The sequence below is a fragment of the Molothrus aeneus genome, unplaced genomic scaffold (assembly GCF_037042795.1).
Source record: "Molothrus aeneus isolate 106 unplaced genomic scaffold, BPBGC_Maene_1.0 scaffold_30, whole genome shotgun sequence".
In the NCBI taxonomy this organism is placed as follows: Eukaryota; Metazoa; Chordata; class Aves; order Passeriformes; family Icteridae; genus Molothrus; species Molothrus aeneus.
Window position 1 is genome coordinate 1,261,086 of NW_027098964.1, and position 24,428 is coordinate 1,285,513.

The 24,428-nt window shown below is 56.1% G+C and overlaps 1 protein-coding gene across 1 annotated transcript; it reads right to left on the minus strand.

The window, feature by feature from the left end:
• Positions 1 to 401: 401 nt before the first annotated feature.
• On the minus strand, positions 402 to 24,150 carry BICRA (BRD4 interacting chromatin remodeling complex associated protein). Its single transcript, XM_066570832.1, has 14 exons — positions 24,119 to 24,150; positions 20,148 to 20,193; positions 18,971 to 19,013; positions 18,136 to 18,201; positions 14,717 to 16,459; positions 10,754 to 10,871; positions 9,426 to 9,574; positions 8,213 to 8,284; positions 7,363 to 7,421; positions 6,179 to 6,327; positions 5,640 to 5,734; positions 5,098 to 5,200; positions 3,509 to 3,743; positions 402 to 3,424 (listed from the first exon to the last, which is right to left on the minus strand). Exons 2-14 carry the CDS (start codon positions 20,186 to 20,188, stop codon positions 2,314 to 2,316), a joined length of 3,984 nt encoding a protein of 1,327 aa, XP_066426929.1. The 5' UTR covers positions 20,189 to 20,193; positions 24,119 to 24,150; the 3' UTR covers positions 402 to 2,313.
• Between the last annotated feature and the right edge of the window lie 278 nt (positions 24,151 to 24,428).

A 24,428-nucleotide genomic window follows, 5' to 3' on the forward strand; every position in this document is an offset into this window, starting at 1 on the left:
ATCCCCTAAATTCCAAAAACCCCAAAATCTCAACCCCCCAAAAATCCCCAAAATCCCAAGCCTCAAAAATGCTAAAAACGCCAAAAATCCCAAATATCAAAAACCCCAAATATCTCAAACTCCAAACCCCAAAAATCCCCAAACCCCCAAAAAATCAAAAACCCCAAAAACCCCAAAAATCCCCAAAAATCAAAAACGCAAAAAACCCCAAAACCCCCCAAAAATCCCAACCCCCCTAAAAATCCCCAGACCCAAAAAACCCCAAAACCCCAAAACCCCCAAACCCCCAAATCCCCCCCAGCCCCTCCCCTGCCCCAAATTCCCATTTTTTGGGAATTCTCCCTTTCCCGCAGTTTTGCTCATTAACCCCCTCATTGCCGAGCGCACGAACGAGCCGTTGGTTAATTAAAAGCGATTTTAATTTACACAGAAATAGTAAATGTCCGGAATTCCTTAAAAAACGCGCTATGGACAATAAATACAGTACAAAATTCCAGCCGGGAAAATTCCGGGAATTTCCCTCCGGCCCAAAAATCCGGGAACCGACCCCAAAAATCCCCCCCAGGGAGGCCGGGAACAGCGGCAGGGAAAGGGTTAAAAAAAACCAAAAAAACCAAAAAAAAACCAAAACCCCCCAAATTTCGGGATGGAAAGGGTTAAAAAAACCCCCCAATTTTGGCATAAAAACGGGAAAATAAAGGGGTTAAAAATGCCCCCAAATTTGGGGACAAAAATGGGAGGGAAAGGGTTAAAACAACATCAAATTTTGGGATGGAAATGGTTAAAAAAAAAACCCCAAAACCAAATTTTGTGATGGAAAGGGTTAAAAACCCCCAAATTTGGGGGAAAATGGGAGGAAAAGGGTTAAAAATGGGAATTTTTCGGGGGGAGGGGCCAGGAAAAAAAGGCATTTTGGCATTTTGGGATTTAAAATGAGGTTTTTGGGGCTAAAATGGGATTTTTTAAATGAAAACGGAGATTTCTGGGGTGAAAAATGGGATTTTGGGGGCCAAAAAGGGGATTTTGGGGCAGAAAAGGAGATTTTGGGCCTCTGGGGTTTTTCCCATTCCCATCCCATTCCCGATGGATTTGGGGTTTCCCATCCCGGGGCCGATCCCAAGTTCCCAAATTCCCAAATTCCCAAATCCCCGCTGCTCTCCCCAGTCCTGATCCCATTCCCGACCCCAATCCCGATCCCAGTCCCGATGATCCTGAGCTGATCCCAGTCCTGATCCTGTTCCCAATCCCAATCCTGGTCCTGGTCCGTTTCTCCCCCTATTCCCGGTCTGATCCTAATCCTACTCCTCGTCCATCCCGATCCTGATCCCAATCCCATTCCTGCTCCATTCCCGATCCCAATCCCGATCCCATTTCCCGATCCCGTTCCTGATCCCGATCCCCTTCCTGGTCCATTCCCAATCCTGTTCCCATTCCTGCTCTGCTCCCGATCCCGCTCTGATCCCAATCCCGATACCGTTCCCATTCCCATTCCCGTTCCTGGGATCCCCGTCTGTTCCTGTTCCTGATCCCAATCCCAGTTTGATCCCAATCCCAGTTTGATCCCAATCCCATCCCACTCCCATTCCCGTTCCATTGCCGATCCCAGTCCATTCCCAGTATCCCAATCCCGCTCCATCCCCGGTGTCCCGGTTGGATCCCGGTCTGATCCCGGTGTCTCGATCCCGTTCCGTTCCCGGTTGGATCCCGGTCTGATCTGGGTCTCCTGATCCCGTTCCCGGTGTCCCAGTCCCGTTCCGATCCCGGTGTCCTGTTCTGTTCCCGGTGTCCCGGTCAGATCCCGGTGCCCCGTTCCATTCTGGATCCCGGTCTGATCCCATTCCCGGTGTCCCGGTCAGCTCCTGATCCCGGCGACCTGATCCCAGCATCCCGGTGCGATCCCGGTGCGATCCGGGTCCGTTCTGGATCCTGGTGTCCCCGTTATCCCGGCGAGGCCCCGGTCAGCTCCCGTTATCCCGGTGAGGTCCCGGCGAGGCCCCGGTCAGCTCCCGTTATCCCGGCGAGGTCCCGGTCAGCTCCCGTTATCCCGGCGAGGTCCCGGTCAGCTCCCGTTATCCCGGTGAGGCCCCAGTCAGCTCCCGTTATCCCGGCGAGGTCCCGGCGAGGCCCCGGTCAGCTCCCGTTATCCCGGTGAGGTCCCGGCGAGGCCCCGGTCAGCTCCCGTTATCCCGGTGAGGCCCCAGTCAGCTCCCGTTATCCCGGCGAGGTCCCGGTGAGGTCCCGGTCAGCTCCCGTTATCCCGGCGAGGCCCCGGTCAGCTCCCGTTATCCCGGTGTCCTTTCCCCGCCCCCGCCGTCATCTGGTGCACGTCCGGGCGGCTCCGAGGCCGCCGTTGTGGCTGGGGGGGGGCACGAGGGGTCCCGGCAGGGGGGTCCCGGTGGCTCCCGGTGCCGCTCCCGGTGCCGTTCCCGGCGCCGTTCCCGGCGCCCCGCGGGGCTGCTGCAGGTTGAGGATGCTGTCGATGGCGCTCTGCAGGTGCTCGCTCAGCGAATCGTCCTGGGGGCTGTCGCTGCTGAACGAGGCCTTGTCCACCTCGGCCTCCGCCCGCCGCCGCTTCCCGCCCCACGTCCCGCAGCCTTCCTCCTCCTCCTCCTCCTCCTCCTCCTCCTCGTCCTCCTCCTCATCCTCATCCTCCTCCTCGTCCTCCTCCTCCTCCTCCTCCCCGTCCGACGGCTCCTCCGGGGGCCCCTTCCCGGCGCGGCCCAGGCGGGCGGCGGCCCCGGGCTCTCGGCGCAGGGCCGTGATCACCGGGCGGCGCTCGGAGCGCGGAGGCTCCCGGGGCTCGGGGGGCAGCTCCCGGAGCAGATCCCGGTGCTCCCGGGTCAGATCCCGGCTGTCTCGGACCTCCCGGTGGTGCTCCCGCTCCCGGCTGATGACCTCGCGGTTGAGGATCTCCCGGTTGATCTCCCGGTAGCTTTTCCTCAGCGGCAGCCGGCACGGCACGGCCCCGGCCCCGGCCCCGCCATTTCCCGTCGGCGGCACCGGGGATTTTTTCTCCAGGGATCCGTTCAGTTGTTGCTGTCCCATCCCCGCCGCCGGCGGCTGCTGCGGCTGCTGGGGCACCCCGGGGTGGGTGACCCCGGTGTGGGTGATCCCGGTGTGGGTGATCCCGGCGTGGGGCACCCCCGTGTGGGTGACTCCGGTGTGGGTGACCCCGGCATGGGTGACCCCAGCATGGGTGGCCCCGGCATGGGTGGCCCCGGCATGGGTGACCCCGGCGTGGGTGGCCCCGGCGTGCGGGATTCCAGCGTGCGGGATCCCGGGCGGATCCAGGGCCGTGTTGTGGATCACCTTGCTCAGCCCCGCCTCCTGCTTGATCTTCAGCTTGAGGCCGATGCGGCTCCGCGCCTCGTACGTCTTCATCATCGGGGGGCGGCTCCGCGAGGGCAGCGCCTCCTCCTCCCCGGCCCCGCCCCCGGCCCCGCCCCCGCCCGCCCCTCCCCCGCCCCCTCTCGGGTGGGGATCCCCCCCGCCCCCTCCCCCTCCCCCTCTCTGGGCAGGGGAATCCCGGGGTTCCCCCAACCACGTGACGCTGGGGGAGCCCCCCCCGTGCTTGATCAGCAGCTTGGGGGGGGCGGGAGGGGGAGGGGCGGGCGGGGGAGGGGCGGGGGAGGGTTGGGGGAGGGGCAGGGAGGAGGAGGAGGAGGAGGTGGGGGCGAGGGGGTGGGAGCGGGAGGAAGACGAGGAGGAGGAGGAGGAGGAGGAGGAGGAGGAGACGTATTCGTCTGCAAGGGAAAGGAGAAGGGTCATTAGTTAGAGCTCATTTGCATGTCAATCGCAGTAATTTCCCCGTTTCCCGCCCAAAATGTCCCTTTCCCCACGGGATTCATCCCAGGGATCCCAAGGATCCAGAGGCTGCACCAGGACCCTGCCGGGACCCTTAATGGACTCCTAATTAACCCCTTTAATTGGCCCTTAATTGACCTTTAATTGACCCTTGATTTGCCCTTGATTTTCCCTTTTAATTGGCCCTTAATTGATCTTTAATTGGCCCTTGATTGCCCCCTTTAACTGACCCTTAATTGACCCCTTTAATTGACCCTTAATAACCTTTTGATTGACCCCCGGTTTTTTTTTCAAAGCACTTTGGGTGAATTCCCGGGAATTTGGCGCCAAACCCCAAAAGTTCCATCCCAAACCGCGGGAATTCCATCCGGACACGCCCATTGACCCCGCCCCCATTCCCGCCGGGATTCCCGCCCCATTCCCGCCGGGATCCCCGCCCCATTCCCGGGATCCCGCCCCGTTCCCGGGATTCCGACCCCATCCCTGGGGATTCCCGCCCCGTTCCCATGGATCCCCCCCGCCCCATTTCCCTGATTCCCACCCCAATTCAATCCCACCCCCATCCCCGGGATTCCCGCCCCTTTCCCATGGATCCCGCCCCCGTTCCCGCCCCATTCCCGGGATTCCAACCCCATCCCTGGGGATTCCCGCCCTGTTCCCATGAATCCCGCCCCATTCCCACCCCATTCCCACCCCATTCCCGGGATCCCCGCCCCACGGATCCCGCCCCGTTCTCCCCGGTTCCGCCCCGGGCCTGTCCCGGGCCAGCTGCCGGTCCCATTGATCCCGCCCGAATTTCCCGGGATTCCCGCCCCTTTCCCATGGATCCCGCCCCGTTGATCCCGCCCCGTTCTCCCCGTTCCGCACCGGGCCTGTCCCGGCCCAGCTGCCGGTCCCATTGATCCCGCCCCTTTCCCCATGGATCCCGCCCCGTTTCCCGGGATCCCGCCCCATTTCCCGGGATTCCCGCCCCTTTCCCCACGGATCCCGCCCCGTTCTCCCCGTTCCGCACCGGGCCTGTCCCGGCCCAGCTGCCGGTCCCATTGATCCCGCCCCTTTCCCCATGGATCCCGCCCCGTTTCCCGGGATCCCGCCCCATTTCCCGGGATTCCCGCCCCTTTCCCCACGGATCCCGCCCCGTTCTCCCCGGGTCCGCACCGGGCCTGTCCCGGGCCAGCTGCCGGTCCCATTGATCCCGCCCCATTCCGGCCCCTTTCCCCATGGATCCCGCCCCATTTCCCGGGATTCCCGCCCCTTTCCCCATGGATCCCGCCCCGTTCTCCCGTTCCGCACCGGGCCTGTCCCGGGCCAGCTGCCGGTCGAGCGCCAGCGCCGTTTTCTCCTCCTGGATGAAGATGCGATCGATCATCACCATCTCCGCCGAGGGGCTCGAGCGCTGCGGGGGCACCGGCACCGGGCGGTCAGGGGGGGTCCCGGGGGCGGTTTGGGGGCTCCCAAGGGGGATTTGGGGGGGCCCAGGGGGGATTTGGGGGTCCCAGAGCTCACCCGGGACTCCTCGAGCAGCAGCAGCAGCCGGGGAGGGTTCAGGGGGCATTAGGGGGGTCCCAGGGGCGTTTTGGGGGTCCCAGGGGGATTTTAGGGGGTATTTTGGGGGTCCCAGGGGGTATTTGGGGCTCACCCGGGACTCCTCGAGCAGCAGCAGCCAGGGGGGGTTTGGGGGCCCCAGGGGGATTTTGGGGGGTATTTTGGGGGTCCCAGGGGGTATTTGGGGCTCACCCGGGACTCCTCGAGCAGCAGCAGCCAGGGGGGGTTTGGGGGTCCCAGGGGGATTTTGGGGGGTATTTTGGGGGTCCCAGGGGGTATTTGGGGCTCACCCGGGACTCCTCGAGCAGCAGCAGCCGGTATTTGTTGAGCATGGCCCGCGTGCGGCGCAGGAGCTGCTCCGACACCGCCTCGAACTCCTCGTCCACTGCAAGGGGGGGGGGGGTTAATTAATTAATTATTGAGTGGGGGTAATTAATGGGGGGCAATTAGGGGGGGATTGGTGGGGGATTATTGGGGAATAAATGGGAGATTAATGAGAAATTGACGTGAGATTAAGGTGGAATTAATGGATCATTAGTGGGGAATTAATGAGGAAATGAATGGGAAAGTAATGAATTAATGAATGGGGAATTGGTAGGGAATTGAGGGGGAATATCCCCATTAATTATTGTGACTATCGCGATATTGCCTATGTCACGACACCTCTCTGGTTACCCCGGCAGCACCCCCTGGTAGACGTGGTAGGGCAGGAGGCGCCTGAGGGTGTCCCCGATATCGCGATATCCCCATTGTTCCCATTTACCCCCATTAACCCCAATGACTATCGCGATATCCCCGTTCACTATCGCGACTATCGCGATATAAATACCTCTCTGGCACTCCTGCTCGCCCGGCAGCACCCCCTGGTAGACGTGGTAGGGCAGCAGGCGCCTGAGGGCGTCGCCCAGCGAGCGGAAGGGCGCGCGCAGCTCGGGCTGCAGGACGGCGCCCTGGTGCTTGTGCAGCTGCTCCAGGAGGCTGCGGCGGGGCAGAAAGCACAGAGACGGGGATTGAACAAAAATGGGAAATTGAACAGAAACGGGGAAATCTGAACAGAAATGGGGAAATCTGAACAGAAATGGGGAAATTGAACAGAAACGGGGAAATCTGAACAGAAACGGGGAAATCTGAACAGAAATCTGGGGAAATTGAACAGAAATGGGGAAATCTGAACAGAAATGGGGAAATCTGAACAGAAATGGGGAAATCTGAACAAAAATCCGGGAAAATCTGAACAGAAACGGGGAAATCTGAACAGAAATCTGGGGAAATTGAACAGAAATGGGGAAATCTGAACAGAAATGGGGAAATCTGAACAGAAATCTGGGGAAATTGAACAGAAACGGGGAAATCCCAGTTCCCCCCCAGTCCCTCCCAGTCCCCCCCAGTTCAATCCCAGTATAAACCAGTTCAAACCAGTAACTCCCAGTTCAATCCCAGTTCCCCCCAGTCCCTCCCAGTTCAAACCCAGTCCCTCCCAGTTCAATCCCAGTTTATCCCAGTTCAATCCCAGTTTCTCCCAGTCCCCCCCAGTCCCTCCCAGTTCAATCCCAGTTTATCCCAGTTCAATCCCAGTTTCTCCCAGTCCATCCCAGTCTCTCCCAGTTCAATCCCAGTTTCTCCCAGTCCATCCCAGTCCCTCCCAGTTCAATCCCAGTTCAATCCCAGTCCCTCCCAGTTCCCCCCAGTCCCTCCCAGTTCAATCCCAGTTCAATCCCAGTCCCTCCCAGTCCCTCCCAGTTCAATCCCAGTTTATCCCAGTTCAATCCCAGTCCCTCCCAGTTCAATCCCAGTCCCTCCCAGTTCAATCCCAGTCCATCCCAGTTCAATCCCAGTCCCTCCCAGTCCATCCCAGTCCCTCCCAGTTCAATCCCAGTCCCTCCCAGTCCATCCCAGTTCAATCCCAGTTCAATCCCAGTCCATCCCAGTTCAATCCCAGTCCCTCCCAGTTCAATCCCAGTTCAATCCCAGTCCCTCCCAGTCCATCCCAGTTCAATCCCAGTCCCTCCTGACCAGGCCTCCTTGCTGGGCTGCAGCACCGGCGGCTTCTTCAGCGCCAGCTTCGGCTCCAGCTGCAGAGAGAGAGAGAGCCCGGATTGGGGCCAAACCCCGGGGTTGGGGAAAAGTCACAGTTTGGGGGTGAAATCTGGGGTTTGGGAAAAGTCACAGTTTGGGGGTGAAATCTGGGGTTTGGGGAAAAGTCACAGTTTGGGGGTGAAATCTGGGGTTTTGGGGAAAAATCAGAATTTGGGGGTGAAATCTGGGGTTTGGGGAAAAGTCACAGTTTGGGGGAAATCCTGGGGTTTTGGGGAAAAGTCACAGTTTGGGGGAAAAATCACAGAGTTTGGCGTGAAACCCTGGGATTTTGGGAAAATTCACAGAGTTTGGGGGGAAATCCTGGGATTTTGGGGAAAATTCCCCAATTTTGGAGCAATTCCCAGGATTTGAGGTCAATTCCCGGGGTTTTGGGTCAATTCCCAAGACTTTGGGGTGAAACCACAGGATTTTGGAGCAATTCCCAAATTTTGGGGTGAAATCCTGGGATTTTGGGAAAATTCCCAAAAATATGGGTGGAAATGCCGGGATTTTGGGGTGAATTCCAGGGATTTTGGGGCAATTCCCAGAGTTTGGGGAGAATTCTCAGGAATTTTGGGTCATTTCCCAGGGTTTGGGGTAAATTCCAGGGATTTTGGGGAGAATTCCTGGGATTTGGGGTCAACTCCCGAAAGTTTGGGGTGGAATCCCAGGATTTTGGGTCAATCCCCAGATTTTGGGGTGAATTTTGAGGATTTTGGGACAAATTCTGGGGGTTTTGGGTGAATCCCCAGATTTTGGGGTGAATTGTGAGGATTTTGGGACTCACCGTGGGCGGGGCCTGGGGTCCCTTCCCCCCTCCCGAGGGCTGGGGGGGGCCCTTGAGCCCAGGCGGCTTCGCCTGCGGAAAAATGGGACAAAATTTGGGAAAAATGGGAAAAAATGGGACAAAAATTGGGAAAATGGGAAAAAATGGGACAAAAATTGGGGAAAATGGGACAAAATGGGACAGAATGGGGGAAAAATGGGAAAAAATGGGGACAAAAGGGGAAGAATGGAGAAAAATGGAAGAAAAAGGAGAAAAATGGGGAAAATCAGAGGAAAATAGGAAAAATCAGGAAAAATGGGGAAAAATTGGGAAAACAGGAAAAAAGGGAAAGAATTGGACCAAATGAGAGTAAATTGGAGAAAAACGGAAAGAATTGGGAAAAATCAGGAAAAATGGAAAAAATGGGGAGAAAATGGGGAAAAACTCAGGAAAAAAGGGACAAAATTGGAAAAAATGGGAAAGAATTGGGGAAAATGGGATAAAACTGGGGAATGGAGGTGGGAAAAGTGGAATGATAGGAGGAGAAAATGGAATTAAACACGGAAAACTGGAATGAAAGGGCAAAAAATGGAATTAAAGGGGAAAAACCAGAATTAGAGAAGAAAAAGTGGAATTTAAGTGGGAAAAAATGGAATTAAAGGGGGAAAAGTGGAATTAAAGTGGGAGAAATTGAGTCAAAGGGGAAAAACCCGAATTACAGCGAAAAAGCTGAAATTAAAGGGGGAAACCTTGGAAATAAAAAGAGGAAAAGAGAAACAAAGGGGAAAAAATGGGATTAAAGGAGGAAAAGCTTGGAAATGAAGTGGGAAAAATTGAATTAAAATGGGAAAAAATGGGAAAAATTTAAATGGGAAAAAATGAAATCAAAGTGGGAAAAGCAGAATGAAGGGGAAAACTCGGGAAAAAAGGGGAAAATGGGAAAAATGGGGAAAACGGGAAAAAAGGGGAAAATGGGAAAAAAGGGGAAAATGGGAAAAAAGGGGAAAAAAGGGGAAAATGGGAAAAAAGGGGAAAACGGGAAAAAAGGGGAAAAAGGGGAAAATGGGGAAAATGGGAAAAAAGGGGAAAAAAGGGGAAAATGGGAAAAAAGGGGAAAATGGGAAAAAAGGGGAAAAAAGGGAAAAATGGGGAAAATGGGAAAAAAGGGGAAAAAGGGGAAAATGGGGAAAAGGAGGAAAAGCAGGGAAGGAAGGGGTGGGGGAGGGGCGCTCACCTGGGCCGGCTGCGGGGGGGGGAGGGGCGGCCCCGCTTTCCCGGGGGGCGGGGCCGCTTTGCCGGGGGCGGGGCCGGGGGCGGGGCCTGCGCCGGGGGCGGGGCCTGAGAACGGCGGCGGCTTCGGGGGCTCGGCCCCGGCAGCGGCACCTGAGGGAGAGAAACGGGAAATGGGAAATGGGAAATGGGAAACTGGGAAATTGGGAAATTGGGAAAATGGGAATGGGATCGGGAAACTGGGAATGAAACTGGGAATGGGGAACTGGGAATGGGATCGGGAAACTGGGAAAATGGGAATGGGAATGGGGAACTGGGAAACTGGGAATGAAACTGGGAATGGGAATGGAACAGCGGCACCTGAGGGAGAGAAACGGGAAATGGGAAATTGGGGAACTGGGAATTAAACTGGGAATGGGATCGGGAACTGGGAAAATGGGAAACTGGGAATGGGAATGGGAATGGAACAGCAGCACCTGAGGGAGAGAAACGGGAAATGGGAAATGGGAAACTGGGAAAATGGGAAACTGGGAATGGGATCGGGAAACTGGGAATGAAACTGGGAAAATGGGAATGGGAAACTGGGAAAATGGGAATGGGAATGGAACAGCAGCACCTGAGGGAGAGAAACGGGAAATGGGAAACTGGGAATGGGATCAGGAAAATGGGATTGGGAAAATGGGAATGGGGAACTGGGAATGGGAACTGGGAATGGCAGCAGGAAATTGGGAACACTGGGAATTCCCAAAGGCGGGGTGGGATACTGGGAGATACTGGGATGGGAAGTACTGGGATTTTGGGATTTTGGGATTTTTGGGACATTGGGATTTTGGGATACTGGGAGTTCAGGGTATTGGGACACTGGGATTTTGGGATTTGTGGATTTTGGGACACTGGGGCGTGGGGCGCTCTGGGATTGTGGATTTTGGGCCGTGGAGCGGCTCCGGGATCTCGGGGATTTGGGATTTGGGATTTTGGGATTTTGGGCCGTGGAGCTGCTGTGGGATCTCGGGGATTTGGGATTTGGGATTTTGGGGCCGTGGAGCGGCTCCGGGATCTCGGGGTTTTGGGATTTGGGATTTTGGGCCGTGGAGCTGCTCCGGGATCTCGGGGATTTGGGATTTGGGATTTGGGGCCGTGGAGCTGCTCCGGGATCTCGGGGATTTGTGGATTTTGGGACATTGGGACGTGGGGGCTGCTCCGGGATCTCGGGGATTTGGGATTTGGGATTTTGGGCCGTGGAGCTGCTGTGGGATCTCGGGGATTTGGGATTTGTGGATTTTGGGATTTGGGGCCGTGGAGCTGCTCCGGGATCTCGGGGTCCGGACCCACCTGAGGCCGGGCCGGGCGTTCCCGGAGCCGCCGGCACCAGGACGGGAGCGGCCGGGGCCGGGAACGGGGCCGGGCTGGACGGGGGCGGCTTCGGCTGCAGCAGCAGCCCCTGGGGCACCTGCAAAAGCCCAGAGACCGTCAGGAACGAGCCAGAAACCCCAAATCCCATCAGGAACGGAGCCAGAAACCCCAAATCCCATAAAGAACGGACCCAAAACCCCCAGAGACCGTCAGGAATGGAGCCAAAAACCCCAAATCCCATAAAGAACGGACCCAAAACCCCAGAGACCGTCAGGAATGGAGCCAGAAACCCCAAATCCTGTTAGGAATGGACCCAAAAATCCCAAATCCTGTTAGGACGGACCCAAAAACCCCAAATCCTGGCAGAACGGACCCAAAGCCCTGAAATCCCATAACGAATGGACCCAAAACCCCAAATCCTGAGAGAACGGCCCTAGAAATCCCAAATCCTGTCAGGAATGGACCCAAAACCCTCAAATTCCATCAAAACAGCCCCCAAAAAACCTCAAATCCCATCAGGAATGGACCCAAAACCCCAAATCCTGCAAGGAATGGACCCAAACCCCCAAATCCTGGCAAAATGGCCCTAAAAAAACCCCAAATCCCATCAGAAGTGCCCCGAACCCCCAAAAATCCCAAATCCAGGGGGATCCAAACCCTGAATCCCCCCCCAAAATCCCAAATCCAAAACCTGAATCCCAAAAATCCCAGCCTGGAATTTTTGGGATTTCCTAGGAATTGATCGGGATTTCCACTGGGATTTTGGGGATTTTTGGGGAATTTCCACGGGGATTTTTGGGGATTTTTGGGAATTCCCAGGATTGACCTGCTGGAAGCGCTCAGAATCTTTGGGATTTTTGGGATTTCCCAGGAATTTCATTGGGATATTCAGGAATTCCTGGGTTTTACCTGCCGGAAGCGCCCAGAAATGATTGCAATAATTGCAATAATTGGATTATTTGGGATTTTTTGGTGATTTTTAGTTTTTCGGGTGCTTTACCTGCTGGAAGCGCTCAGAAACGATTCCAATGATTGCAATATTTGGAATATCTGTAATATTTGGGTATTTTTGGGTGATTTTTGGGTATTTTCGGGTGCTTTACCTGCTGGAAGCGCTCAGAAACGATTCCAATAATTCCAATAATTCCAATAATTGCACTATTGCGTATTTTTGGGTGATTTTTTTGGGTTTTTCGGTGATTTTTAGGTATTTTTTGTTGCTTTACCTGCTGGAAGCGCTCAGAAACGCTTCCAACGATTCCAACAATTGCACTATTGGGTATTTTGGGGTATTTTGGGGTATTTTGGGGTATTTTGCGTTGCTCTTTACCTGCTGGAAGCGCTCAGAAACGCTTCCAACGCTTCCAATAATTACAATATTGGGTATTTTGGGGTATTTTCGGGGTATTTTCGGGTATTTCCCGTTGCTCTTTACCTGCTGGAAGCGCTCAGAAACGCTTCCAACGCTTCCAATAATTGCAACAATTGCACTATTGGGTATTTTGGGGTATTTTGGGGTATTTTTGGGGGTATTTTTGGGGTATTTTCGGGTATTTTCGGGTATTTTCGGGTATTTGCTCTTTACCTGCTGGAAGCGCTCGGCCCCGCCCTTGGGCGGCGCCGCGAACGCGGCCGGGACGAGCGCGAAGCTCCGCGGGGGCTCCGGGGGCAGCAGCGCCGGGGCCGCCGCGCCCTTGAGCGCCGGGAGCGGCAGCGGGAACGGGGCGGGCTGGGGGTGCTGGGGAGGATGCTGGGGATGGTGCTGGGGATGTTGGGAATGTTGGGAATGCTGGGGAGGGTGCTGGGGGGGCTCGGGGGGCTCCGCGAAAGGCGCCGGGAAAAGCCCCGGGGGCGGCTCCGAGGGCGGCCGGGGCTGGGACGGCGGCCGGGAGAGCGGCTGGGGCTGCGAGGGGGGGCGGGACGGCGGCGCTTGGGCGGAAATCGGGGCCAGTGGGGGCAGCGGCGCGGCCGCGGCGTCCCCCGGGGACGCTCCCGGCACCTTGGGCTGCAACGGAAGCACAGGAAGAGCTCGGTTAGTGCGGGGAAGTGGCCCCAAAAAACCCGAATTCTGCACGGAAATTCGCTTTTTTGGGGGGTTTGCCAGGGAAATGGCCCAAAAAACCCGAATTCTGCAGCGAAATTCGCTTTTTTGGGGGGGTGTCCAGGGAAAAGCGGCTGGAAATGACCCAAAAAGGCCCAAATTCTGCACCGAAATTCGCTTTTTTGGGGGTTTGCCAGGGAAATGGCCCAAAAAAACCCGAATTCTGCACCGAAATTCGCTTTTTTGGGGGGTGTCCAGGGAAAAGCGGCCGGGAAACGCCCCCGGAGGAGCAAATTCAGCCCCGAATTTGGGGATTTGGGGCAATTCCCGGGGAAAGGAGGTCGGGAATGAACCAAAAATGGCAAATTCAGCCCCAAATTTTCACGGGTTTTGGGCAATTCCTGGGGGAAAGTGGCTCAGGAATGAACCAAAAATGGCAAATTCAGCCCCAAATTTTCACCGTTTTGGGCAAATTCAGCCCCAAATTTTCACCGTTTTGGGCAAATTCAGCCCCAAATTTTCACGGTTTTGGGCAATTCCCAGGTAAAAGAGGCTCGGGAATGAACCAAAAATGGCAAATTCAGCCCCAAATTTGGAGTTTTTGGAGGGGATCCCCAATCCATCCCCAAAACCCCAATTCTGCCCCAAATTCTGATTTTTAAGGCATTTTTGGGAGGCAGGAATGGGGGTTTGGGCTGAATTCCCAGGGTTTGGGGTAGAATTTGGGGTTTTTGGAGTGAATTTCGGGGATTTTGGGGCCAACTTTGGTGGTTTTGGGGTGAATTTGGGCGTTTTGGGGCGCAGGCAGCAGCAGCAGCAGCAGCATTGGGGGTTAGTGAGCGCCAAGCCAGCGAAGCAGCTGGGAGGGAATTGGGCAGAAATGTTGGGATTTTGGGAAAAAAGGGCTGGAAAATGCCCAGATCCCAAATTCCCGCCCCTGGAAATCCCCAAATCCTGGGAATTCCTGAATCCAAAGAACTCCCAAATCCCATAAACCCAAAATTCCACAAACCCCAAATCCCACCACCCCAAATCCCCCCAAAAAATCCCCCCAAAACCCCACAAAGTCCCCCCCAAAATCCCAAAAAACTCCCTCAAACCCTTCAAAAAATCTCAAAAAAAATCCCCAATAAATCCCAAAAATCTTCCCCAAAAAACTCCCAAAAAATCCCCCAAAATCCCCCAAAAATGCCAAAAAGTTCCCCCGAAAATTCAGAAAAATCCCCCCAATAAATCCCCCCCCAAATCCCCTAAAAATCTCCAAAAAAAATTCACTAAAAAATCCCTAAAAACTCCAAATAAATCCAAAACATTCCCCAAACCCCCCCCAAAAAAATCACTCAAAAACCTCCAAAAAAAAACTCTCCAAAAAATCCCCCCAAAAAAATCCCCCAAAACCCCCCAAATATCCCCAATAAATCCCCAAAAACTCCCAATAAATCCCCAATAAATCTCCCAAAAATCCCCAATAAATCCCCAATAAATCCCCAAAATCTCCCCAATAAATCCCCAATAATTCTCAATACATCCCCAATAAATCTCCCATAAATCCCCAATAAATCCCCAATAAATCTCCAATAAACCCCCAATAAACCCCCAAAAAATCCCCAAAATAACTCCCAATAACCCCCAATAAACCCCCCAAAACCCCCAATAAACCCCAATAACTCTCAATAAATCCCCAGTATCTCCCCAATAACCCCAATATCTCCCCAATAACCCCCAATAAATCTCCCAATAACCCCAATAAACCCCAATAAATCTCCCAATAACCCCCAATAAATCTCCCAATAACCCCCAATAACCCCAATAACCCCCAATAAATCCCCAATACCCCCAATAAACCCCCCAATAACCCCATATCCCGCTGTCCCCGCCGTTCCCGTGCGTTTGTGGCGCACCTGCTGCAGGAACACGGGCACCCCGTCCTGCCCCATCACCGCTGCCGGCGCCGCCGCCGTTCCCAGCAGGATTTTCTCGGGGCTGCCGGCCAGGCCGGGGCTGGGCTGGGCGGGCGCCGGGGCCGCCGGGGGCTGCGCGGCGCCGGTGCCAGAGCCGGGCCCGGCCTCGGGGCTGCCGGCGGCCGTCTGGATGCTGACGGCGGCGCCCAAGCCGTCGCCGGCGTTGAGCATGGCCACGGGGCTGGCCAGGGTCACCCCTTGGATCACCGTGGGCGCCGCCGCCGCCGCCGCCGCCGAGCCGGGGCTGGGCAGGGGCCCGGCCAGCGACACCGGCATCTGGAAGAGCGCGGGCGCCGGCTGGCCCGGCTGCAGCTGGATGGGCGCCGCCGACAGGATGTGCGCCGTGCCCGCCGCGCCCGGCGACGCCAGCACCGGGCCCAGGTTCAGCTGCCCGGCCAGGTTCTGGTTGAGCAGCTGCGCCGGCAGGGCGGGGTTGGCCAGGAGCTGGGCGGCGCCGGCGCCTTGGCCGGCGATGATGTGCGCCTGGCCGGCACCCGGCAGGAGCTGGCCGCCGACGTTGGCCGGCAGCGCCGAGAGCGGCTGCGGCAGCGGCACCGAGGCGCCGGCCAGCTGGCCCGGCAGCAGGAACTGGTTCTGCCCCTGGAAGGGCTGCGCCGGGATGACGATGGAGCCGCCCTGGTTGAGCACGTGCACGCTCATGGATTTGCCCAGCGCCGCGGGCTGCGGCGGCGGCGGCTTGAAGACGTTGGGGGGGAAGCCCTGGAGCACCACGTTGGGCGCGGCCTTGCCGGCCATGAAGGTGAGGTTCTGCTGCGCCTTGGCCGGCGCCTCGCCGGGCAGCGCCAGGGCCCCGCCGGGCGCGAAGGGCTTGGGCGTGATCTGGTAGAGCTTCTGCTGCAGCACGCCGGCGGGCTTGGGCTGGATGGGCGTGGGCGTGCGGTGGATGATGACGTTGGGCGCCGGCACCAAGGAGCCGCCCAGCCCCGAGGTGACGGTGAGCGGCTGCGCCGACGCCGCCGAGACGCCGCCGAACACCGAGCTGCCGTTGAGCGTGGTGGTGGCCACGGCCGGGAGGCTCTTCTGGATCACCAAGCCCGCTCCCTGCGCCGCCGCCGCCGCCGCCGCCTCGGGCTGGGCGATGTAGCCGCCCACGGCCGCCACGGGCGCCGGCTTGGCCAGGAGCTGCGGCGCCGCCGGCTGGTTGATGGCCATCACCTGCTGGCCCACCACCTGGATGGGGCCCAGCCCCAGCGCGCCGCCGGGGCTGCCGTTGGGCAAACCGGGCAGGTTGGGCAGCGGCTGGATGGTGACGTTGCCCAGCCCCACCTGCTGCAGGAAGGGCTGGACGCTGATGGCTTTGTTGACCACGTCGGGCGGCTGCACCAGGGCCTGCGGCGCCAGCACGGCCGGCGGCTGCAGCCCCAGCAGGTCGGCGCCGCCCGAGAAGATCTGGGGCGTGCCGTCGGCCGCCTGCACCACCGGCTGCAGCGCCGGCAGCTGGAAGGAGCCCAGGTCCAGCTCGGCCTCGGCCTCCAGCGTCTGCTCGGTGATGTTGGCCTCCTGCAGGCTCTGCTGGAGGATGTCGCACGGCTGCTCGGCGCCCGCGCCGGCGCCGCCCGGCGAGCCCAGGATGTCATCCTCCAGGAAGTCCAGGTCCACGCTGGCCGGGGGCTGGCTGGGCTCCGAGCTCAGAGGGTTCCCCGAGGCCTCCTGGCCGTGGAGCTGCGGGGACGGCAAAGGGGCAGGGCTTAGATGGATGGGGGGTGGGGTGGAGGTGAGAGGGGTTTGGGGGGCTCGGGGGAGCTCAGTGGAACCCAACAGGACCCAATGGAATCCAACTGAGCTCAATGGAACTCAACGGAACCCAACGGAGCTCAACAGAACTCAATGGAACCCAACTGAGCTCAATGGAACTCAACGGAACCCAACGGAGCTCAATGGAACCCAACAGAGCTCAACAGAACACAACGGAACCCAACGGAGCTCAACAGAGCTCAATGGAACCCAACGGAACCCAACACAGCTCAAAGGAACTCAATGGGATCCAATGAAGCCCAACAGAGCTCAACGGAACCTAAAGGAGCTCAAAAGAATCCAATGGAGATCAATGGAACCCAATGGAACCCAACAGAGCTCAACAGAACCCAATGGAACCCAATGGAACCCAACAGAACCCAACGGAGCCCAACAGAACCCAGTGGAGCTCAGATGAGTTCAGGGGACCCAACGGGGCTCAGTGGAACCCCATGGAACCCAATGGAGCTCAGAGGGACCCAACTGAGCCCAACAGAACCCAATGGGGCCCAATGGAACCCAACGGAGCTCAGAGGGGTTCTGGGGACCTCAATGGAACCCAACGGAGCTCAACAGGACCCAATGGGGCCCAGTGGAACCCAACAGAACCCAACAGAACCCAACGGAGCTCAGAGGGGTTCCGGGGACCTCAGTGGAACCCAACTGAGCCCAACAGGACCCAATGGGGCCCAATGGAACCCAACGGAGCTCAATGGAACCCAATGGATCTCAGAGGGGTTCAGAAAAACCCAACTGAGCCCAACAGGACCCAATGGGACCCAGTGGAACCCAACGGAGCTCAGAGGGGTTCCGGGGACCTCAGTGGAACCCAACTGAGCCCAACAGAACCCAATGGGACCCAATGGAACCCAACTGAGCCCAACAGAACCCAATGGAACCCAACGGAGCTCAGAGGGGTTCCGGGGACCTCAGTGGAACCCAACTGAGCCCAACAGAACCCAGTGGGGCCCAACAGAACCCAACGGAGCTCAACGGAACCCCATGGAACCCAATGGAGCTCAGAGGGGTTCAGAGGGACCCAACTGAGCCCAACTGAGCCCAACGGAACCCAACAGAGCTCAGAGGGGTTCAGGGGACCTCAGTGGAGCCCAACAGAACCCAATGGAACCCAACAGAACTTGCCAGAACCCAATGGAGCTCAACGGGACTCGACAGAGCTCAGAGGGGTTTGGAGGAACCAACAGAGCTCAATGGGACCCAGCGGGATCCAACGGAGCCCAACGGGACCCAACAGGACCCAACGGGATCCAACAGGACCCAACAGGACCCAACGGGCCCCAACAGGACCCAATGCGGGGTTTTCCAGGAAATCTGGGGGGGATTTCTCCCAAAATCCAGGGAGGGTTTTCCCCAAAATCTGGTGGGTTTTGCCAGGAAATCCAGGGAGTTTTCCCCCAGAATCTGAGGGGTTTTTCCCAGGAAATTTGGAGTTTTTTTCCCGGGAAATTTGGAGCTTTTTCCTGGGAAATTTGGAGTTTTCTTCCTGGAAAATTTGGGGTTTTTTTTCCTGGAAAATTTGGGTTTTTTTCCCGGGAATTGCACCCAAAAAAGCAGGAAAAGGGGGGAGGGGAGGCCACACCCACCCCGGCCCCCTCGAAGAAGGCGCTGGCGGCGTCCCCGGAGTTGTCCAGGAGATCATCGCTGTCAATCTGCAACGGAAACGGGAAAAATGAGGGGAAAATGGAGAAAAATGAGGGGAAAAAGGGAAAAAATGAGGGGGAATGGGGAAAAATGAGGGGGAATGGGAAAATTACCAGGAAAATGGGGAAAACTGAGGGGAAAATGGGGAAAAATGAGGGGAAATTGGGGAAAACTGAGAGGAAAATGGGGAAAAATGAGGGGAATGGGAAGAACTGAGGGAAATGGGAAAATTACTGGGAAAATGGGGAAAACTGAGGGGGAAATGGGGAAAAATGAGGGAAATGGGAAAAACTGAGGGGAAATGGGGAAAAATGAGGGGAAATGGGAGAAACTGAGGGGAAATGGGGAAAACTGAGGGGAAAATGGGGGAAAAGTGAGGGGAAATGGGGGAAAACTGAGGGGAAAAATTGGGGGAAAAATGAAAATGAAAATAATTGAAAAAAAAGGAAAAATGGGGGGAAATTGGGGGAAAATGAGGGAAAAGGGGAAAGAATGGGGGAAATGGGGAAAAAAATGGGGAAAAGTGTGGGGAAATGGGAAAATATGGGGGGGGAAATGGGGGGATTTTTTAATGGAAAAAATAGGAATTTTTTAAAGGGAAAAATGGGATTTTTTAAATGGAGAATGGGGTTTTTTCAGGCAAACCGGGATTTTTATTAGAAAAAATGGGTTTTTTTCGGGAAAAACGGGATTTTTATTAGAAAAAATGGGGTTTTTTCAGGCAAACCGGGATTTTTTCAGGAGAAAGGGGGATTTGGGGGATTTGGGGGCGCTCACCTTCTCGGATCCATGGAGGAAATCGTTCAGGGCCTGCGGATCGCTGGGGAGAGAGGGAGGAGCCTCAGGGGGGATCCCGGCAGAATTTGGGATTCCTCGCCCTCCTTGGCCCAAAATTCCCTTTTTTTGGGTCATTTCCCTCCTTTTTTGATCCATTTCTCACCTTTTATTTTTACCATTTCCCACCCTTTTTCTGGGTCATTTCCTGCCCGTTTTGGGGCATTTCCTCCCCTTGTTTTTTACCATTTCCCACCTTTTTTTTAATCCATTTCTCGCCTTTTTTGGGTCATTTCCCTCCTTTTTATGATCCATTTCCCACCTTTTATTTTTACCATTTCCCACCTTTTTTTTTAATCCATTTCTCGCCTTTTTTGGGTCATTTCCCTCCTTTTTATGATCCATTTCCCACCTTTTTTTGGGGCCCATTCCCACCTTTTGTTTCCCCTTTCCAGCCTTTTTTTGGGGACCATTTCCCTCCTTTTTTGGGTAATTTCCCACCTTGTTTATTGATCCATTTCTCACTTTTTTTGGGGACCATTTCCTTCCTTTTTTTCATCCATTTCCCTCCTTTTTTGAGGACCATTTCCCTCAATTTTTTGGGCCATTTCCCGCCTTTTTTATGGGGCCATTTCCTGCCCTTCTTTTTTTCCATTTCCCGCCCATTTTTGGACCATTTCCCTTCTTTTTTTTACCATTTCCCACCTTTTTTTCTGGGGACCATTTCCCACCCATTTTTGGGCCATTTCCCTCCTTTTTTTTACCATTTTCTGCCTTTTCTTGGACCATTTCCCTCCTTTTTTTTTACCATTTCCCACCTTTTTTTGAGACATTTCCTGCCCATTTTTGGACCATTTCCCTGCTTTGTTTTTTACCATTTTCTGTGGGGTTTTTTGGGGCCATTTCCCACCTTTTTTTTGGACCATTTCCCTCCTTTTTTTTACCATTTTCTGCCTATTTTTGGACTATTTCCCGCCCATTTTTGGACCATTTCCCTCCTTTTTTTTTACCATTTCCCGCCCATTTTTGGGCCATTTCCCTCCTTTTTTTTACCATTTCCCACCCATTTTTGGGTCATTTCCCACCCTTTTTTTCCCCCCATTTCCCTCCTGTTTTTCCCCCATTTCCGGCCCCGTTTCCCAGGGAAATTCCAGCAGATTCCGGAACATTCCGGCCTCACCAGATGACGTCTAACAGGCACCGGCCGTCTTCATCATCCATGACAACTGCAAGGAGAGGCAGCGTCAGCGCCCGGAACGTTCCGGAAAATCCCCGCGCCCGGGGCCTTCCCCCCTTGGGGCAGGGGAGACCCCAGGGAAATCCCCAAAGTCTCAGTTTTGTCACAGTTCTGGGGGAAAACCCCCAAAATTCTCATTTTTGACGTGGTTTTTGGGGGGAAATCCCCAAAGTCTCAGTTTTGGTGGGAATTCTGGGGAAAATCCCCAAATTCTCATTTTTGTCACAGTTCTGGGGGCAAAATCCCCAAATTCTCATTTTTGTCACAGTTCTGGGGAGAAAAATCCCAAATTCTCATTTTTGTTGGGAATTCTGGGGGAAAATCCCCAAATTCTCATTTTTGTTGGGAATTCTGGGGGAAAATCCCCAAATTCTCATTTTTGACGTGGTTTTTGGGGGGAAATCCCCAAATTCTCATTTTTGATTTTGGGATTCCCCAATCCCAGTTTGAGCCCTGGAATGGGACTGGGGGGGATTTACTCCAGGGATACTCCAGGTTTGACCTTTGACCTTTTACTCAGGGGATACTCCAGGGATACTCCAGGGATGCACAGAGGATACTCAGAGCTCGACCTTTGACCTCTCACTCAGGGGATACTCCAGGGATACTCAGGGCTTGACCTTTGACCTCTCAGGGGATACTCCAGGGATACTCTGGGTTTGACCTCTGATCTCTCACTCAGGGGATACTCCAGGACCTGGACCTCGAACTCTGGGGATACTCCAGGGATACTCCAGGGATACTCCAGGGATACTCCAGGCTGGAATTCCAGCCCCAAGCTCCCACTCAGGGGTTACACACGGCACAAATCCCATCCCATACTCAGGGGATACTCCAAGAATACTCCAGGGTTACTCAGAGCCTCATTCCCGCATCCTGCCCAATACTCTGGGGATACTCCAGGGATACTCCAGGGATACTCCAGGGATACTCCAGGCCGGAATTCCAGCCCCAAGCTCCTACTCAGGGGTTACACACGGCACAGATTGCCCACCATACTCAGGGGATGCTCCAAGGGGTTACCCTGGGGGTACTCCAGGAATACTCCAGAGTTACTCTGGGTCTACTCCAAGAACACAACAATGATACTCTGGGGTTACTCCATAAACACCACACCAATATCCTGGGGTACTCTGGGGTTGCTCTGAGGTTACTCCAGGGTTACTCCAGGAATACTCCCATAAATACAACACCAGTACCCTGGGGTCACTCAATGAATACTCCAGAGTTACTCTGGGTCTGCTCCAGGAATGCTCCAAGATTACTCCATAAATACACCAGCAATACTCCAGGGATACCCTGGGGTTACTCCATGAATACCCCGGGGTTACTCCGGGGTTACTCCAGGAATACAGCGCGGTTACTCCGCTGTTACTCCGGGGTTACTCCAGGCCTCAGCCCCAGCCCCATCCAGGCTGGAACCCCCAGAATTCCCCTCCCCCTTCCGCCTCTCGCCGTGCCTCAGTTTCCCCGGAAACACCAAAACCCCCAAAATTCCAAAAAATCCCCCAAAATTCCCCCCCAAACCCCCAGAATTCCACAACAAAAAATCACCAGAATTCCACCAAAAAACCTCCAAAATTCCTGAAAAACCCGAAAATTCCCAATAAAAGCCTCCAGAATTCCCCAAAAAATCCCCCCAAATTCCCGAAAACATCCCCAGAAATCCCAAAAAATCCCAGAATTCCCAAAAAAGCCTGGAAAAGGCCCCAGGGAGGAGCAGGGAGCGCCGTTATTGGGGAGAATTCCCAGGATTTTGAGGCCAATTCCTGACATCCTGGGGGTTCGGGGGATTTGGGGATTTTGGGGTCAATTCCCAGGATTTGGGGGGTTGGGGAAATTCAGGATTTCAGGGAGAATTCCCAAGATTTTGGGGCCAATTCCCGGAATTTTTGGGATTTTTTGGGATTTCAGGGCCCTGGGAAGGGGGAGGGGAAATCCCAAATTCTGAACCTGAGCGGGGGGAGGGGAGAGGAGGAAGAGGAGGAGGAGGAAGGGGAGGAAGGGCAGGACAGGCCGGGGGCAGCCCCAGAACTGAACCACTGAGGATGAGGAGGAAGAGGAAGGAGAGGAAGAAGAGGAGGAAATGAGGAGGAGGAAGAGGAGGAGGAGGAAAGGAAGAGGAAGATGAGGAGGAAGAGCAGAAAGGGTGGAACAGGCCAGGGACACCCTGAGGATGAGGAGGATGAAGGTGAAGAGGAGGAAGAGGAGGAGGAAGAGGAGGAGGAGGAGGAAGGCCACACACGGAGCCAGAGCTGGGACATTCCCAAAGCAGCCAAAGCAGCTCCCGAGGAAGAGGAGGAGGAAGAACGGGAGGAAGAGGAGGAAGAGGAGGAAGGGCAGAAAGGGGGGAACAGGCCAGGGGAACCCTGAGGATGAGGAGGATGAAGATGAGGAAGACGAGGATGAAGAGGAGGAAAAGGAAAGGAAGAGGAGGAAGGGCAGGAGGAAGAGGAGGAGGAAGAGGAGGAGGAAGAGGAGGAGGAAGAGCGGGAGGAAGAGGAGGAGGAAGAGGAGGAGGAAGAGCGGGAGGAAGAGCGGGAGGAAGAGGAGGAGGAAGAGGAGGAGGATAAGGGGGAGGAAGAGCAGGACAGCTCCAGCCCCAACCCCAACAGCAGCCGCTCCCCAGGGAGGATGAGGAGGGGATGAAGGCCACGCACCCCCGGCCCAGCTCCTTCCCAGAGCCCTGAGGAGGAGGAAGGACCAAAAGAGGATGAGGAAGATGAGACAGAGCAGGGTGAGGAAGATGAGGAAGACGCACAGGAAGAAGAAGCAGAGGAGGAAGAGGAGGACGAAGAAGGGGCATGGGAAGAGGAGGAAGAGGAGGAAGAAGAGGCAGAAAAGGAAGAGCAGGAGGCAGGGGGAGGATGAGGAAGATGAGGAGGCAGAGGCAGGGGGAGGATGAGGAAGAGCAGGGTGAGGAGGAGGAAGATGAGGAGGAAGATGAGGAAGACACAGAGCAGGGTGAAGAAGATGAGGAAGACGAGGACAGGACAGAGGAGGAAGAGCAGGATGCAGAGGAAGATGAGGAAGGGGCAGAGGAAGAGGAGGAAGAAGAGGCAGGGGCAGAGGAAGATGAGGAAGGGGCAGAGCAGGAAGAGCGGGTGAGGATGAGGATGAGGCAGAGGAAGATGAGGAGGAAGAGACTGAGGCAGAGGAAGAGGAGGGTGAGACAGAGCAGGGTGAGGAGGAGGAGGAAGAGGATGAGGAGGACGAGGCAGAGGATGAGGAAGAGGAGGCCGAGGAAGAGGAAGAGCAGAGTGAGGATGAAGAATACGGGGAAGATGAGGAAGACACAGAGCAGGGGGAGGAAGATGAGGAGGAGGATGAGGAGGACGAGGATGAGGAAGAGGAAGCAGAGCAGGGGGAGGAAGAAGAGGCCGAGGAAGAGGAAGAGCAGGGTGAGGATGAGGAATACGAGGAAGATGAGGAAGACACAGAGCAGGGGGAGGAAGATGAGGGTGAGGAAGGCTCCGGCCGCCCCGCCCGCCCCGCCGCCAGCAGGAGGAAGAGGAAGAGGAAGAAGAGCAGCAGCAGCAGCAGGAGGAGGAGGAGGAGGCCGAAGGCCCCACCCCGCTCCCCTCCCCCCCTATCCCGGTGGGACCGGGCCCGAACGGCCCCGCTGGGGGTGGGGGAGGGGGTGGGGGAGGGGCCCCGCCCCCCCTGTCCCGGTGCGCGCGGGGGGGGGGAGGGGAGGGGGGGAGGGGGCGCGGCGGCCCCGTGAGGGGGGAGAGGAGGGGGGGGAAATCCCGGCCTGAGGAGGGGGGGGAGGGGGCGCGGCCGCGCTGTCGCCGCCGCTGTCGCGACAGAGCCGCGATTCGGGGCCGTTTCGGGGCTTTTGGGGATTTGGGGGATTTTGGGGATTTTGGATTTTTAATTTTTTTTTTTTTTTTTTTTTTTTGTGGCGGACTCACCGTGAGGCCTCAGCGGCGCCCGGCGCGGGGTCTCCCAGGCGCCCCCGCACGGGCAACGCCGCCAGGACCCCGGCGGGCCCCGCCGCTTAGGGGTTCGCGGCGATGCCTGATCGCGGCCGTCACATCGCCGCCGTTCAACGCGGACCGGAAACGACCGGGAGAGCACTTGGAAAGGTCAGGGGGGGTTTAACGGGATCCCCTCTCTCTGTACCGGGCCCCCCCTGCGAAAGGACGGGGAGGAATTGATTAGCATAAACCGCGCCCCCGGACAGGCATTAGAATAGACACGCCCCCGCGCTGGCGCCTCAGC